The following is a 16,352-nucleotide window of genomic DNA, read 5'->3' on the forward strand; positions in this document are numbered from 1 at the left end:
ACAGCGTGTGCAGGCACTATCGGCAGCTGATTGGCCTCCACGGGTACACTTCTGCGAATGGTTCATCCAACAATGTGTCAATCCTCATTTCAGTGCAAATGTTCTCTTTACGGATGAGGCTTCATTCCAACGTGATCAAATTGTAAATTTTCACAATCCACATGTGTGGGCTGACGAGAATCTGCACCCAATTGTGCAATCACGTCATCGACACAGATTTTCTGCAAACGTTTGGGCAGGCATTGTCGGTGATGTCTCGATTGGGCCCCACATTTTTCCACCTATGCTCAATGGAGCACGTTATCACGATTTCATACGGGATACTCTACCTGTGCTGCTAGAACGTGTGCCTTTACAAGTACAACACAACATGTGGTTCGTGCACGATGGAGCACCTGCACATTTCAGTCTAAGTGTTCGTACGCTTCTTGACAACAGATTCGGTGACCGACGGATCGGTAGAGGCGGACCAATTCCGTGGCCTCCACGCTCTCCTGACCTCAACCCTCTCGACTTTCATTTATGGGGGCATTTGAAAGCTCTCGTCTACGCAACCCCGGTATCAAATGTAGAAACTCTTCGTGCTCGTATTGTGGACAGCTGTGATACAATACACCATTCTCCAGGGCTGCATCAGCGCATCAGGGATTCCGTGCGGCGGAGGGTGGATGCACGTATCCTCGCTAACAGAGGACATTTTGAACATTTCCTGTAACAAAGTGTTTGAAGTCATGCTGGTACGTTCTGTTCCTGTGTGTTTCCTTTCCACGATTAATGTGATTTGAAGAGAAGTAATAAAATGAGCTCTAACATGGAAAGTAAGCGTTTCTGGACACAGGTCCACGTAACATATTTTCTTTCTTTGTGGGTGAGGAATGTTTCCTGAAAGTTTGGCCGTACCTTTTTGTAACACCCTGTATGTTTATGGCTCATTTATAGTTTAGACTGGTGCAGTTCTTCAGACATTAGAACACTCGCTGCTGACAACTCTGTACAGCCTGGGTAGAGAGTGCTGTATTCCCCAGTTCTCACATCTAATTCTTTCAAACTTGTACACTAGCAACAAGTTGTTACAACCGCCATACATTATTTCAGCCTTCAAGCAGTCCATACTTATGTGCAGTCATCAGTTCTGTTACACTGCGAGTGTTAACACGTCGTTGTTTCAGTTTCGGCATCGAGACACTGAACAGAGGATACACCGGGAGTGTAGAACGCAGGTGGCACTCTAACTGTGGGCACGAATATGTGCTGCTCCGCACAGAAAGAGAAATGGAAACAGAAGTGTGTGTAGTCTGTACCCAGATCACAGTACACCTCGTAACAAAAAGTAGCTTTTAGTTGTTCGGTCAGCTGGCGCCGACAATAAGAGAGCTACAAATGGTGTCAACACGGCGTAAGGAGAAGTTGAAGATGGGGAATAAGGAGCAACACCACAAACACTGTACGTAGTGTGCCGTACTACGACTCACTAAGGGCAACAATTTATTCACAATTTTTCATTTCTCATACTGTCATTCTGTATATGTTGACACGTCTAAAACTGCAGATGTAGTCAAACATAACACTGTTGCAATATCAGCCCCATATTCTCATCCCTCAGTACACATTCTCTGGCCAAAACAGCACCTCAAAACTGACAGGGGACCTAGCACCCGGCAGTCGCCGCTTTCGCAAACATCCCACGAGGAGCAGACACGAGCGGGTGGCATTGCATCAGTACTCGTGATCACGATGGAGGATATTCGAAGTCGACATCTCACACGTATGAAGTACGTACGGGTGTGAAGTATCAGTCAGCGTAATCCAGAGCTGACATTCCCTTCACCCTCCACAGTGCACGTCTGCTACAGTATACAACTGAGTGCAACTTTGAAGGAACATCAAATGAAATATACTAGGCTCTGACGAGGACAATACGGTTCGCAGTCAAATTGTGTATACGAGACATCCAGTAATGAGGTGCCATAAGCACTCGTACACCCCAAACCCACCTTACAAGAGGACAAACCGGCCACGTACCGACACGGCAGTGTCACCGGTTTCACACAATTTTAGGCTTTCCCTTCACATTTCCTTCTCCCTTTTGAACTGTGGCCCAGAATACAAATTATAATTTGGTGTCTTCCTTCCTCCAGGACTCCCAGGAATGAGATGTGCTGTGTAACACACTGCACTGGATCCTGGAGGCACAGGCATCAAATCTCAGTACAATCCTGACACCAGCTGTAGTGTATACGCCCTGTGCAACTACGATGCTCCTCCCGAGGACAGCTGACAAAACTTCTGTTTCAGATTACTGTTTAAGCTGCTTGGCTTATTAGTAACTACCACATAACATGCAACACTCAATAAGCTATATATACAGCTGACACTAAAATAGAAAAACTTAAGTTTCTCGAAATAAAACACTCTAGTTGCCAATGGAGGCAAGTACAGTTTTATACTTTGTTTCACGATCACGTCCTCCACACCACCGTCTGACATCCACAAAAATGACGATTGCCAAACCTAAACGAGTTGTACGTCCAAAATTATCAACCTATTACTTACTACAGTTTTATTTCGAGAAACGGAGAAACGACAGGAAACTTTGATCGATCTCTTCCGTGCACATTGCAAAAGAAGTAATCGGCAATAAGTCCCACTCGATAGCAACTGACAGTCTCGCAACTTTTTCAAACGATATCCTCTTTGTTATTACTTAACAGAATGCTCCCGTTACTCGACTACGAGCTTTACACGAGACAGAGTAAACAGAAACTGAAATGCATATTGTACCAGTATCAGCTACTATAAAATAAAATCTTTATTATTGCTATCAGTACAGGTTATGAAAAAAAGATTGAGATGCAAGAAGCTTTTGCAATTGCAGAGTTTCTGTCAATAGGTACATACCATACAGTGCAAAATATATGCAAATAGAAACATCTCGTAGCAATGTGCAAACGGTTAAGAAATATACAGAAGTTGTGCGTGTAATTCCTTTTAATTACCGACACGTAGGTCTTCTGAAAAAAATAGCTGAGGCTGATACAATACGATTTTCTGCAGGTATGTACAAGTGGTAAAACATAACAGTAACAGCTCGCCAACTTCGTGCCTTCCGGTGCCTCTGCCGGAGTCCACTACGCACACACCTGTGCAACTTCCGGCGCGTGTGACAGAAGAACAGCTCGCCGCAGATCTCCGAACTGTGCCGACTCGCCGGTGTGCGGGCACGCTCGCACGCACAGGTGCACCTGTCCGAATAACTTACTGCGAATGTGGCAGGTGAACAGCCGCTCCTCCGTGTGTACCCGGACGCGGTTTCGCAGGTAGCCGTGCAGCCGTACTGCCGCGTTACAGCGGTCGGGCCGATCCACACTTGGTGCGAGGACACACTCCCGCACACGTCGCAGCTGTAGCTCTTCCCCCTCGTCCCGCCTTTCGTCCTCTTTCGAGTCGTAAGAGCGGGTGAAAGATTTCCCACTCTGGCCACGAGTGTGCAGTCCGGCTCGGTGCGCGTAGCAGTGTGCCGCCTCGAATAACCGGCTCGGCCGGAACCTCCGCCACGAGCGTCGCGGGACTGTCCGGAGGCTTCGGCACAGACCTTCCGGTAGCCGAACACCGCGTGCCGTCACGAGAGGACGAGACGCCGTGGCGGGATCTCCGTACCCTGACCTCCTTACCGACTTCACACACTGCAGCTCCGGTGGCGCTTAACGAGTCGTCCAGAGAAAACTGTGGACATCTGAAATACAAACAAAAAGGAAATTTCAATAGATGCTACATCAAATTTGCTAGATGCCTCTTATTTTACGCAAGTAATTGTTGTTCCAGTGCAGAATTAGATGTCATAAAATAAATTTCGCACATTGGCACTACAGAGCACAATTTACAATAACCCTGATCTAGACACCTGTAGCTATGCTAGGATTCACTCATTTGCATCTATTTCTACAAACTAATGAAGTGCATGACAGTACCGTCTATATTTTATTATGATTTTTCCTATCCCTTTTGTGCACGAAACATGGCAGGAATGCAAAATTGTTAAGGCTTTCGTGGCCACTTGTTGACAAACTGCCTATTGGCTTCTGTCTCGGGTTCTTCGGCCGACGTTCATCTAATGATTTTTCTAACGTTTCGCCAGCACGAGTGGCTGGCATTGTCAAAGCTTCACCCTCCCTTGCCGGTGGTGAACTGGAGGCGAGCTCGCGGTTGCAGACTGTACCTGGCGCGCCAACGTCCGAGGGCTTCTTCGCGGTCATTTCTGGTGCGGTTCTCCTCTTGCTACCTGCGACGGTCGTTCACTGCAGAACGGGAAGCCAGGATCCGTTTACCTTAAGGCTTTCCTCTTTCTTGTTGAAACTGTTCGCGTGTTTTTGGATTTCTACAGCTTCTCTGAACAAGCGCGTGTGATAGTGCTTCTCTACAGCCAGAACTTCCGTGTCGGTGAATTTTATTACGTGGTCGGTCTCATTCAGTGCGTGCTCTGCCACGGCCGATTTCTCCACCTGCCCCAACCTACAATGTCGCTTATGCCCTTTGATCCTGGTGTTAATGGATCGTCCAGTCATTCCAACATAAACTTTTCCGCATGTGCATGGTATACGGTATATTCCCGACATTGCAAGTGGGTCTCTTTTCTCCTTCGCCGATCTAAGACACTCTTTGATCTTCCTTGTCGGTTTGAAAATCATCTTTACGCCGTGTTTGCGCAATATACGGCCAATTCTGTCCGTCACTCTGGGAATGTATGGCAGTCGGAATGACTGGACGATCCATTAACACCAGGATCAAAGAGCATATGCGACATTGCAGGTTGGGGCAGGTGGAGAAATCAGCCGTGGCAGAGCACGCACTGAATGAGACCGACCACGTAATAAAATTCGCCGACACGGAAGTTCTGGCTGAAGAGAAGCACTATCACACGCGCTTGTTCAGAGAAGCTGTAGAAATACAAAAACACGCGAACAGTTTGAACAATAAAGAGGAAAGCCTTAAGGTAAACAGATCCTGGCTTCCCGTACTGCAGCGAACGACCGTCGCAGGTAGCAAGAGGAGGACCGCACCGGAAATGACCGCGGAGAAGCCCTCGGACGTTGGCGCGCCAGATACATATAGTCTGCGGCCGCGAGCTCGCCTCCAGTTCACCACCGGCAATGGAGGGTGAAGCTTTGACAATGCCAGCCACTCGTGCTGGCGAAACGTCAGAAAAATCATTAGATGAACGTCGGCCGAAGAACCCGAGACAGAAGCCAATAGGCAGTTTGTCATGGCAGGAATGATTCCTCAAATTCCTGTTTTGCACTGGAATTTTGTCTCGTCTTCACAGTCCGTACAGAAGCACGTGTAGTGGTGTGTAGTGGATACCGAGGTGCCCAAGGTGAAATCGTTCGAGAAGCTTTGTTAGTAAACTTTCTCGGTATATTATAGTTTGTACGGATCTTCCGTCGTCTACCTGTTCAGATGTTCCTGCAGCTCTGTTACGCTCTCTGACGGATCAAACAAACTCGTGACCAATTGTGCCGGTATTCTTTCTACACGTAGAATCACCTCTCAGGCATATTTGGTACAGGTCCCACACACTTCAGCAGTATTTCAGGACAGGTCACAAGTGTTTCGCAGTCGGTCTCCTCCGCAGACTGACGTCACCCTCCCCGTATCCGACCGACGAAGTGAGGCCCGATACCGAGTCCAGCTCTCACACTCTACAGAGTACACTCTTATAGGGGTCGAGCAACACACAATTTCTTTACAGGATCGGTATCTGTTGCTCGTACGGCACGTGTTAGAGGGTTCTGGGTGTCGGGAAGCACAGCTGCACAACTGACGGGCACAGGTACTTGCTAGTTCCCCGTTAATCCCTTTCCACACAGTGGTTTCAGGCCGCAGAGGTCCAATGTCCAGTAGATAATATCGGATTAGAATGACGGATAACGTTCTCCAAGAAGTTGGAAGCCGTCGATTTGGTGTGACTTCTTCTAAACACACAGGCTATAAGCGTATTTTATACATCTGAGTGGAAGAAAAGTGTTTGGAGAAAATTGTGGATAGAACTTCTGTGTATTCAATGGCAGCTTGCTGTAAATGTGAAAAATGAGAGTTAATCCGGACGAGTACGAAAAACAGTACTATAATATTCAGATACAGTATTTTCGGTGTGCTGCTTTACAAAGGCACACACAATATGTAGGTGTAATGTCGCGAAGTGACACGAAGCGAAACAAATACGAGCGGACTGCGTACACAATACTCGAGCAATCCATTCTCGTGTGCTGTTCGATTATTTGGAATTACCACCGAGTCGAGTCAGACTGGGGGAAGACATCGAAGCAATTTAGAGGTACACTACTGAATTTGCTACCGGTAGATTTGATCGAGACACGAGTATTACAAAAATGCTTTGTGAAACAAAATGGGAATACCCGGGGGGGGGGGGAGGAATTTTTTTTTTTCACAAAACACTATTGAGAAAGTTTACTGAACCGGTATTTGTGAGTAACTAAAGATCATTCCTACAGGACAACAGTAATCAGGGCTTGAAAGAAAGCATATACTCTTTCTTCCCTCACTACATTTGTGGACAGAACAGCAAAGGGCACGACTAGTGGTGATACACGGTACCGTCTGCCGTGCACCATACGATGGCTTGCAGATTATGTATGCAGATGTAGGACAATCACAAGCACACCCTATCCACTGCATGCACTCACTGTGCGCTTAAGCCGAGCAGCTGGCTGTAGCCTTGAGGCCGTATATGAGTATTTTGCATTCCTGCATCTGTGAGGTAAGATCGTGTCTCTTGCTGTCCCTCTACTGAAAATGGTTTTATGTACAATGGCTAACACTTTTGTATTTCAATAGGATTTTTGGATTTGTGTTTGCTCTTGTCTATATATTATGATCTTAAGCAAGACATCCAGGGGAAAAAACTTATATGTGTGGACTATTTCAGAGTTTGCAGTCCTCCAAAAAGGATACTAATCAGTTAGAAAAGGTAGCACATTTGTCTTTTGAAACACGGGGCTTAGAAGCAACAAATTTTTATCAAGATTTTTGTGATTTAATTTCAATTAACTCCCTCTTCCATCTTCATCATGCCATATCCCATTAGCGGCTGCACCCCCTTCCTTTTCAGCTGCCTCCCAGCAACCTTCTGTGACTAACTGCAGTATAATTTATAAAGTGTCCCATAATAAAATGGTGATAAGATTTCAAAGTGATAAAAAGTTTAGCAACTTACTTTAAATATCCACAAATGTAAAACTGGGTACTTCGCAAAACACTAAAATAGATTATCCTATAACTCCAATATTAATGACTCAACTGTAATGAGAAAACTTATACAAATACTTGGGTGTAAATCTGTAGGGATTCAAAGAGGGTCAGTTGTAGATAAAACAGGTGGTAGCCATCACTTTCTTTGCAGGATAATGGGAAAAACCATCAAAACAAACGACATTGGCTGCAAAAGACTTGTGCAATGTAAACCAGACTATTGCTGAAGTATGAGAGATCTAAACCACATGAGACTAATTGGGGACAATTGAAAGAAAAACAGCACTCGGTCACTGTTTTTAACAAATTAACCTGGTTTCGCCACTGCTAGGAGTGTGTTCTTCAGAATTTAAAACAAAGAATGGGCTATATTCTATAACATGGTCACAGAATAATGACTAAAAATGTACGATAGGGTATAAGTACAGAATCATCGTAAAAGACTAACAGTTCTTATATGTCATTTATAAAATAATAAATATGCCAAAAGAACATTAGTCACAAAGATATTTAAGATAAAGAAAACTGTGATGGCGAGCTACTAAGGGCTGAGTGCAGCAGGTTGCAAAACGGACTGAGGTGCCCGCGTTAAATGCGACCAGGTGAACACGGCACTGCAACAAGCGCGCCATCTGGTAGCCGTAAACACAATTAGGCTACTTCACATTGAAATATAGGCAGAAATGGTTATAAATAAACAGTAATTGATACATAATGGAAAGCAATGTTTGTCTGATAGTAGCATACGACATAACATTTTGTCTACATCAAAGCTTATAACAGTAAGGTAAAACATGAAAACATCATCATGAAAATGTAGATAGGACTGAATGACAACTTGTAGAAAGCAATATTGACGTGAAATGCAGCCAAGAAACATTTGATAATTGAAAATATAGGACTACCTTAGAAGGAAAAGAACATTTCAGCAACCTGCACAAGGAGACCCGAAGTCAGATATCGAGTAACGTCTTTATACTGTTGAAAAATTTTTGTTCCGTAGCTGCAGCTGTTCATTAAGGACGAGGCTATCTTTTCGAGCAAAATGCTTGAAAATCTCCTATTCTTCTAGAATATCTAGTCTACGCCCTTTCTTTTCGGTGTGCAAAATGTTGCTATTACAGATGGCTTTAGGCGAATGACCTGTAATTAGAAGATGGTCGGCAAAAGATGAATTTTGGGGGCTAGTGCCATTTTTTCTTAGCAAGTGTTCTTCACAGTTTTCTTTATCTTAAATATCTTTGTTACCAATGCCCTTTTGGCATATTTATTATTTTATAAATGACATATAAGTACTGTCAGTCTTTTACGATGATTCCGTACTTATACCCTATCGTACGTTTTTAGTCATTATTCTGTGACCATGTTATAGAATATAGCCCATTCTTTGTTTTAAATACTGAAGAAGACACTCCTAGCAGTGTCAAAACCAGGTTAATTTGTTAAAAATAGTGACTGAGGGCTGTTTTTCTTTCAATTGTAACTATTCACGGTCTCTGAATGTGCAGCCATGTACAAAAAACTACTTGGGGACAACAAACGTGTACAACAAAGGGCAGCACAAATGGCCACAAGACTTTCTGACCCGTGAAGATGCTGGAAGACAGACAGTAACGACCACACTAAAAATGTGCTTACTAAGTTTTAAGAAACTACTTTAAATAAGGAATATACAACCCGCACATATTGTTCTCATAGGGATTGTGAACCAAGATGAGACTAATTACAGTGTGGACAACTGAAACAGAGGCAAGGCCCTCAACATGCTTGCGAGATCACACGCAGTTGCAGTTGCGATATGCCATTGGCTGTGGTGGTTGTCTCAAACACAAATATTAGAGCAATAAAACTTACTCAGTTTTGTAATGAACATGTAGTATTAGTTGAAATACTATTACCACACAGTAGTTTGTTTTTCGTTAAAAAGTATTATCACTATAGACATGACATTCGAGTGTACTTACTGCAACTGGAAGCTATATTATGGGCCCTAGAAGGAAAGCAGGAGAGAGTGATTGGGCAAGACTCAATATCAAGAGTGGGCAAAAAAATTATAATAGGATCCTATCAACCATCAGATTCTCCTCCTGATATTACCTCAAAACTTTAGAGAAAACCTCAGTTTGCTAGTACGTAAGTTCCCTAATGATACTGCAATCATTGGAGGAGACTTTAACAATCCAACAATCAGCTGGAATGATTACAGTTTTGGTAGTCGTAAGTGTGAAAACATCCTGTGAAACACTGTTAAATGCCTTCTCTGCCAACTACATAGAACAGATATAGTTCAGAACCTCACTCATGATGGAAAATATAGGATCTAACGGCAACAAATAGATCTGACACCTCTGAGGATGTTCACACTGAAACTGGTATCAGTTGTGAAAACAATGATCATCAAAGTACAAAGGACCACAAGCAGAAAGAGATGTATGTTCAGTAAACTATATAAAAAGATTAGTGTCATGTCTTCATGAGGAATCTGAAACGTTCAGCACAGGGCAGGACCATGTAGAGGAACTCTGGCTCCTCCTACAGAAACAAAAATTACTGCATACAGGGTGTATACGTGGACAAGGAAAAAAATTCCCGGATTTTTCCCGGATCTCTCGGTTAAAACTACACTTTCTCCCGGGTGAAAATACACTTTTTCCGTGTTAAGTGATAGTATACGTTCCCTGTAGTATACTGCAAAATTGATCAATCATTTGAATGGTCATAGTTTTATACAGCAGCTTAGAATTTCCCGGCACTTTAGAAAACGAAACTCATGTGGGGGAAAAAAAAAACCATACACCACGTTTTGGAAAGTTCTTTGATGTGCAGCAACAAATACACTGCATATTTTTGTAGTACGAAAGCACAAATTCTAATTTCACCAAACACCTCATGTTACTTTCCGAAGAATTGAAATGGACATTGCGATGCGCTTTTGTAAGCAGTCATAGCTCCTGTCACGTGATCTCGTAAGCCGATGACAATGGATATTAAAAACATAGGACACGTGATGTAGTCAGCCAATAGCAGCATCACTGTTAATTAGGGCAAAAACAAGAACAGGAAAAGTTAATGGTTTAAATTAATATACATAGTGTTGCTGCAGGAAAAGCAAAGTTTTCATATAAAATATTTGTCGCGAAGATTAATAAGCTACAAGAGAAGCTAAGCTTTCACATATAGTGTTTATGTTTTTTGTGCGTTTGCACATGCGTATGTCCAGATCCCCAACGAAGTAGGCCTCAATCTGATATTAAGCTTTTCAGTGCGGTTTTCGTGATGTAAATTTTCTTGGAGTACCAGCACTGTATTGTCTCATGGTTCTTTATTATGGCATAATGCCATACATGCTAGAAGATGAAAACGTGCACTTGAAATGGGGTGAACAGTTGAAACTAGCCAATATTGTGGAATTAAACACTTCGTTTCAAACAAACCAGCTGCCTCAGGGGAAAAGATAAATAAAAGCCGAATTTCTCTAGCAAAGCGACAAAATTGACTTCATTGCTCTGCAAGGCGATTAATGCTTGACTTACAGAAAAGTGGAAATTTATATAAAACTCTGAAATCAATAACATATTTTAGCCTTCCGTAATTATGTGAATGTATTTTAATTCACATGATAGCTCCCAGCCACAGAAATCACTTTTTTTCATTTGACGTGAGAGCAGTAAACGTAGCGGAAACAGCAAAATCACTAAACGTAAACACGGATCACGTCCCCTTTTGTCTGCAGGAAAGTTTATTTTTAGATGCGACGAGGATTCCCCTGGCAGGGACATCACGTACACTATGCACGCATTCAGAAATCAACTTATGATTCATTCAGAAATCAATTTAGAATGTGATAAAAAATGTTCAAAAAGCAATAGTGATGAGCTTCAAAATCTTTTGAATAATCGATAGACCAACGTGCGCCAGGTGCTAGGCGCTTTGTGAAACAATGTTTTTTTTTTTCCTCAACAATACGAATTTGCCCCCTTACCACCAAAATTGCACCCAGTTCAGGTACTCCGGTTTGTTGCGTACACAACCAACAGCGACATTTCTGTAGCCAGAAGCAGGAGAAGGTACTGCTCAGATGCGTCTCAACTACACATGCGCGTGATTCCGCTCGTAACTGCTTAGAGGAATCAAATGTAAACAGTTGTGAAATCACGTTCAGTTCATCGGAAGTATTTTGTTGTTACGAAGCATTGCATAGTCTGCCTAAAGACTTTCACACATTTTGCTGTTGGCAGACGTTTGTATGAGCACTGTGATATGACGCATTTCCTTTGCAATTTAAGTTTTATGCTCTCTTTCATATTTTGTTGCTGCAGTATTATTCTGCAGTAGCGGGATACAGTAATATCCTTTGTTAGAGTATCGGTTCTTACCAGTCAAAATAACAAAAAATTAACTGAAAAATAAAACAATGAAAAATTCCCGGAATTCTAAAAAATTCCCAGGCTTTTTCTCAGTTTTCTCCCAGATGAAAAAATTCCCGGGTCTTTCCCGGATCTCCCGGGTCATATACACCCTGTGCATAAATGGTGTACAACAAAGTGTAGGGCTGAATGAAACATGTTTGGTTGTCAAGAGAGGAAGGCATGATGTCTTCAATGACTACAATACCAGAATATTGCCAAATGATCTTCCACAAAACCCAAGAAATTCTGGTTGCATGTAAAGGCTGTTGATGGTACCAAAGTTAGTGCCCAATCCCTAGCGAATGAGACAGGGAGTGAAACTGATGGTAGCAAAGCAAAAGCTGAAATGCTAACTCCCACTTTCAAATGTTCCTTCAGAAAGGAAAATCCAGGATAATTGGCCCAATTTAATCCTCACACCACTGAAAGGATGAATGAAACAAGTATTAGTGTCAGTGGTGTCGAGCAACAGCTGAAGTCATTAAACTCTAACAAAGCTCCGGGGTCTGATGCAATCCCTATCGTCAGATTCTATATTGAATTTGTGGCTGAATTAGCTGCTGTTCTAACTAAAATCTATCGAACATCCCCCCAACAAGAAACTGTGCCAGTTGTTGGAAAAAGAGCACAATGTTACACCCATCTACAAGAAAGATAGTAGAAGTGATCCACTAAACTGCCGACCAATATCCTTGACATCAGTTTGCTGGGTAATCTTAGAACATATTCTGAGCTCAAACTTACTAAGGGATCTCAAACACACTGACCACCTCCATGCCAACCAGCACAGATTCCAAAAACATCTATCAAGCGAAATCCGGGTCACACTTTTCTCACATGCCATACTGAAAGCTTTGGAGGATGGTAGTCATGTTGATGCAGTATTTCTTGATTTCTGAAAATCATTTGACTCAGAACCATACCTACACTTTGTAACGCCGGAAATGCATATCCTCCTATTTCCATCTATTGTGCTATTATTTTCTTTCCTTGCTTTGTTACCTCAAGATATGACATTTCTGTCTCTTTGTATATTGTAATTGTTTTACTATTTGTATATTTATGCATTTATGTCGATGTATAATTGGTTTGTTTCGTAAATATTATTTGTATTTTTACGCTGGGTCTTGCCTAGGGAAAACTACGCTATCGAACGATTACATCGATAGGTCGTGTGAAGATTCAAAGTGTGTAGGATCTTTGGTAGTGTTAACTCTGCCGCGTGGAGCGCGGGCTGAGCACAGAGAGAAGGAGTGGCTGGAGTAGCGAGTGGAGCAGGTGTGTTGTGTGATGCTCCCGCGAGTTGCCGCGCTTTCGGGGTTTGGCAGCATGTAATTGCGATCGACTTGCGATGATAGTTTCTGACATGGTGTCGCGGACGGGAAACATTAACTAGCGCACATCAAGAGCCCGTTTCATCTGGTGACCGTGTCGAGAAGAAGGCGCGCCAACATCCAGCTTCTGCAACAGCGACGGCCGACAATGAGTGACTGTCGCCACCTCCTCGACCGACGGCTTCAATCAATCAACCGACAAGGAAGACTGGACGCACGTAAAGTTTTAGAACTGTATGGCAGACCTCAGCTTTTCAAACTGTTCCATTTTCGTCACTATAATTACAGCAACTTAGCATGAACGTTTGTTGCTCATTGTCCCAATTGCATTACCAAGCTGAGTCCCTTCCTTTTCCGAAATGAACCCGAGTGTCGTTGAAATTCAAACGCCAGCATTAAAGTAATATAGCTAACTCGTTTTCACTGCTTTAATTTCAAAGTTCAATTATGGCATTAATAGCTGGCTACAATATTCAGATTACACAAGCACGAATTAAGAGTGTGAGCTTTGTTACCGTATTTTAGCTTACCTGTGACTGCAGCTCAGCTTGGTACGTACTAAATTTTACTATTGTTAATTTTCAGAATCATTTAATTCAAGTTCAAAGTTAAATCTCTTCTTTCTAAATTGCGTAGATTCGAGTAGCTTTTGAAATGATTGTTGAGGTAGTCCAAGACTAACCGTATTTTACTGAATTTCGATGTGCTTCAGAAAGAAAGCTCACTATTAACTTCAGTCACTAAATTAACTTTCGATTTTTCGGTTTTATTAATTCCTTTTACTAAATTAAGTCAGAGTGTAGCGAAATTTATTACTTCTGACAAACTTTCAGTTTTCACACTACACATGTCAACCTTCAGTTGCCACGCTTCTAGTGCTAATTATATGTGTAATAACCTTTCTTTTTCAGTTACTATAGTAATTGTCCTTAGGACTGGCGACCGTGATTTCCCCCAAATCTCAAATACCTAATTACCGCTAGTTAATTGTTAACGTAACGGCTGCACATTTACTTTCTTTATTAACTTTACCCCTTTTCAAAATTAATTTCCACCAGTTTCACTAGCACATTTCCTTTCATTTAGATGTAACCCTTTCCTCCCTCTTTACCGGCAGGTTAACTTCGGTGACGATTGCTTTTCCAAAACTCCCATTAGGTACACGCGGTTTCATTTTTCACTGTCATTAAGGTCGGTAAGTGAGGGGGAGGTTACACGTGGCGACCTGGTGACAGGACAATCTTCGGATTTGAGGTTGTTCTGGACACGAATTTTGCATTGTGCAAATCTCGTAACAAAGTACTGGTTACGTACAGGCCGTTACGTCAGCGAGAATAAGTAGTGGGAGTAATCCTAATTATATTTGAGATTTGTCATTTATATTGAAAATTATTAAAATGAGTGAAGGCAACAATTACCAAAATTTGGTAGACTTGGATACGGAACAATCGGTCGAACAGTGGGAAACGCGCACGGCGGTTCCCATTGTTCATGGGCAGGCGGCTAGCATGAAAGACGCGACCGCCGAAACGCAACAAAGAGCAGAAATGGAATTCCAAACTTTAGAAAATGTTTCGGAATCGGAAGTGAAAATCAAATGTGAATCCCTTGACGACGAATACGGGGGGACAATTAAAGAGGAAGCATCTACGGAAGTAAAACCGGTAGTTTCCGGGAATTTAACTGATTTATTGAATGTTTTGATTAACGAAATCAAGAGTCAATCGGCAGAAATTATAGCTCTGTCTGCCAAGCAAGAAGCTCAGTCTGAAAAAATTGAACGAAAGCTAGACAATCAGAACAAAGCTATTAATGTTGTTAACAACAATGTTGGAGTTGTTAATACAAAAGTTGATAAAATCAAAGAAGATATTGTTGTAATTAATACCGAAATCGGTAATCTTAAACAGGAAATGACAGGCGTTCAGGCGGAAATTGCGAGCATAAATACTCGTTTTTATTCCGAAATTAGCAGAATCGAGAAAAGTGTAGGAGAAGCAGTTGCTCCGATGATTGAGAATAAGGTGACGGAACAAATTCAATTAGTGAAAAAAGAGGATCAAAAGAAGGTGGAAACTTTAAAGGCGTCAGTATCCGAAGTAGATACCAAAGTGACGAAGCAGGCTAATACCTGCAAAGAGAAAAAAAGGGAAGTAGAAACGCTTGCGACAACCACTTGCCAAGTAATTACGAGAGTGTCGGAATTAGAAAAGAAACTTGACGAAAAACAGAGCTATGTGCCAATCTGTGCACATAGTTCGGAATTGTTGACGAAAGAGGAGCGGTTCGACCCCTTGAAAAAAGGCGGTATACACGCGACGGATTTCATTAAGAATTGTGAAAGAGTTTTACCCAGATCATGGACTAATGAGAGAAAAATTAATGCGGTTATTGATGTGCTGGCTGGTGATGCCAAGCGTTGGGGCTTAAACCTCAACATTACGAACCTGACTTTTGACAAGTTTAAAAATTTGTTTCTGGCTGAATACTGGTCAGATCAAAAACAGCAAAGTGTCTGGCGCGAATTTGTCGTATCGAGGCTTTTCGATGCGAATTCGCGCGGTTCGATGAGGGAGTTTTGTGAGGGCTGGATCCGCAAGTTGGAATATTTGCATGATCGCCGCACGGAATCCGAAATAGTCTGGGAACTCTACAAGAAGCTTCCAGATGATACAAAACGCTACGTAGGAAGCAATTACAGGACAATCAATGATTTCCTGGAAAGAGTTGAGGACGAGGACAATTGGCGCAATAATCGCGACAGTGGTAGAGGCCGTGGTAACAACAACGGGTACCATCCCAACCATAACAACGATAACCATGGGAATAATGCATACCGCAGCAATAACAATAATGGTTCGGACCGTAATAACAATCGGTACAATGCAAATAATAACAGGAATGACAGAAACCAGTATCATACTAACGTGATACGGGCTTCACAGAATAGTAATAACGCCAGAGGGTGTGATCAGCCGCCTCAGCAGCATCCGGGGAGCGTATCTGCTGGGACGAGACAGGGAAACCATTAGCCGCGCCGGTGAGGGGCCGAGCGGGCGTGGAGAAATTTTGGCGGCCCAATAACAGGAGAAAACCCAGATATCGTCATTATGAAAATTCCGTGTGGAATAATCAACGGCGGGAGTGTGTGCCAGTGTTAGGAGAAAGGAGTGCGCCCACAAGTAGTAGATCAGCTGTATACACAGCAGTAGGTAGTACATTCACTGTCAGTGAGAACAATTTAAGTAGTGTTCCGGAAATTGATTATAAAGTGGCAGCTGTAATACCCACAGCGGAACTGGAGATTGAGTTTAAGAATGATTCGCAATTGTTGAGAGAAGAT

General features: G+C 42.6%; 1 protein-coding gene across 1 annotated transcript in view; it reads right to left on the bottom strand.

Annotated features, from left to right (window-relative positions):
- Positions 1–2,791: 2,791 nt before the first annotated feature.
- LOC126108117 (uncharacterized) overlaps positions 2,792–16,352 on the bottom strand; it is a 47,222-nt gene continuing 33,661 nt past the window's right edge. Inside the window, exon 6 of the mRNA XM_049913348.1 lies at positions 2,792–3,733. Coding sequence (XP_049769305.1) covers positions 3,343–3,733 — 391 coding nt within the window. The 3' untranslated portion in view covers positions 2,792–3,342. The remainder of the gene's footprint in view (positions 3,734–16,352) is intronic.

The sequence above is a fragment of the Schistocerca cancellata genome, chromosome 11 (assembly GCF_023864275.1).
Source record: "Schistocerca cancellata isolate TAMUIC-IGC-003103 chromosome 11, iqSchCanc2.1, whole genome shotgun sequence".
Taxonomy (NCBI): domain Eukaryota; kingdom Metazoa; phylum Arthropoda; class Insecta; order Orthoptera; family Acrididae; genus Schistocerca; species Schistocerca cancellata.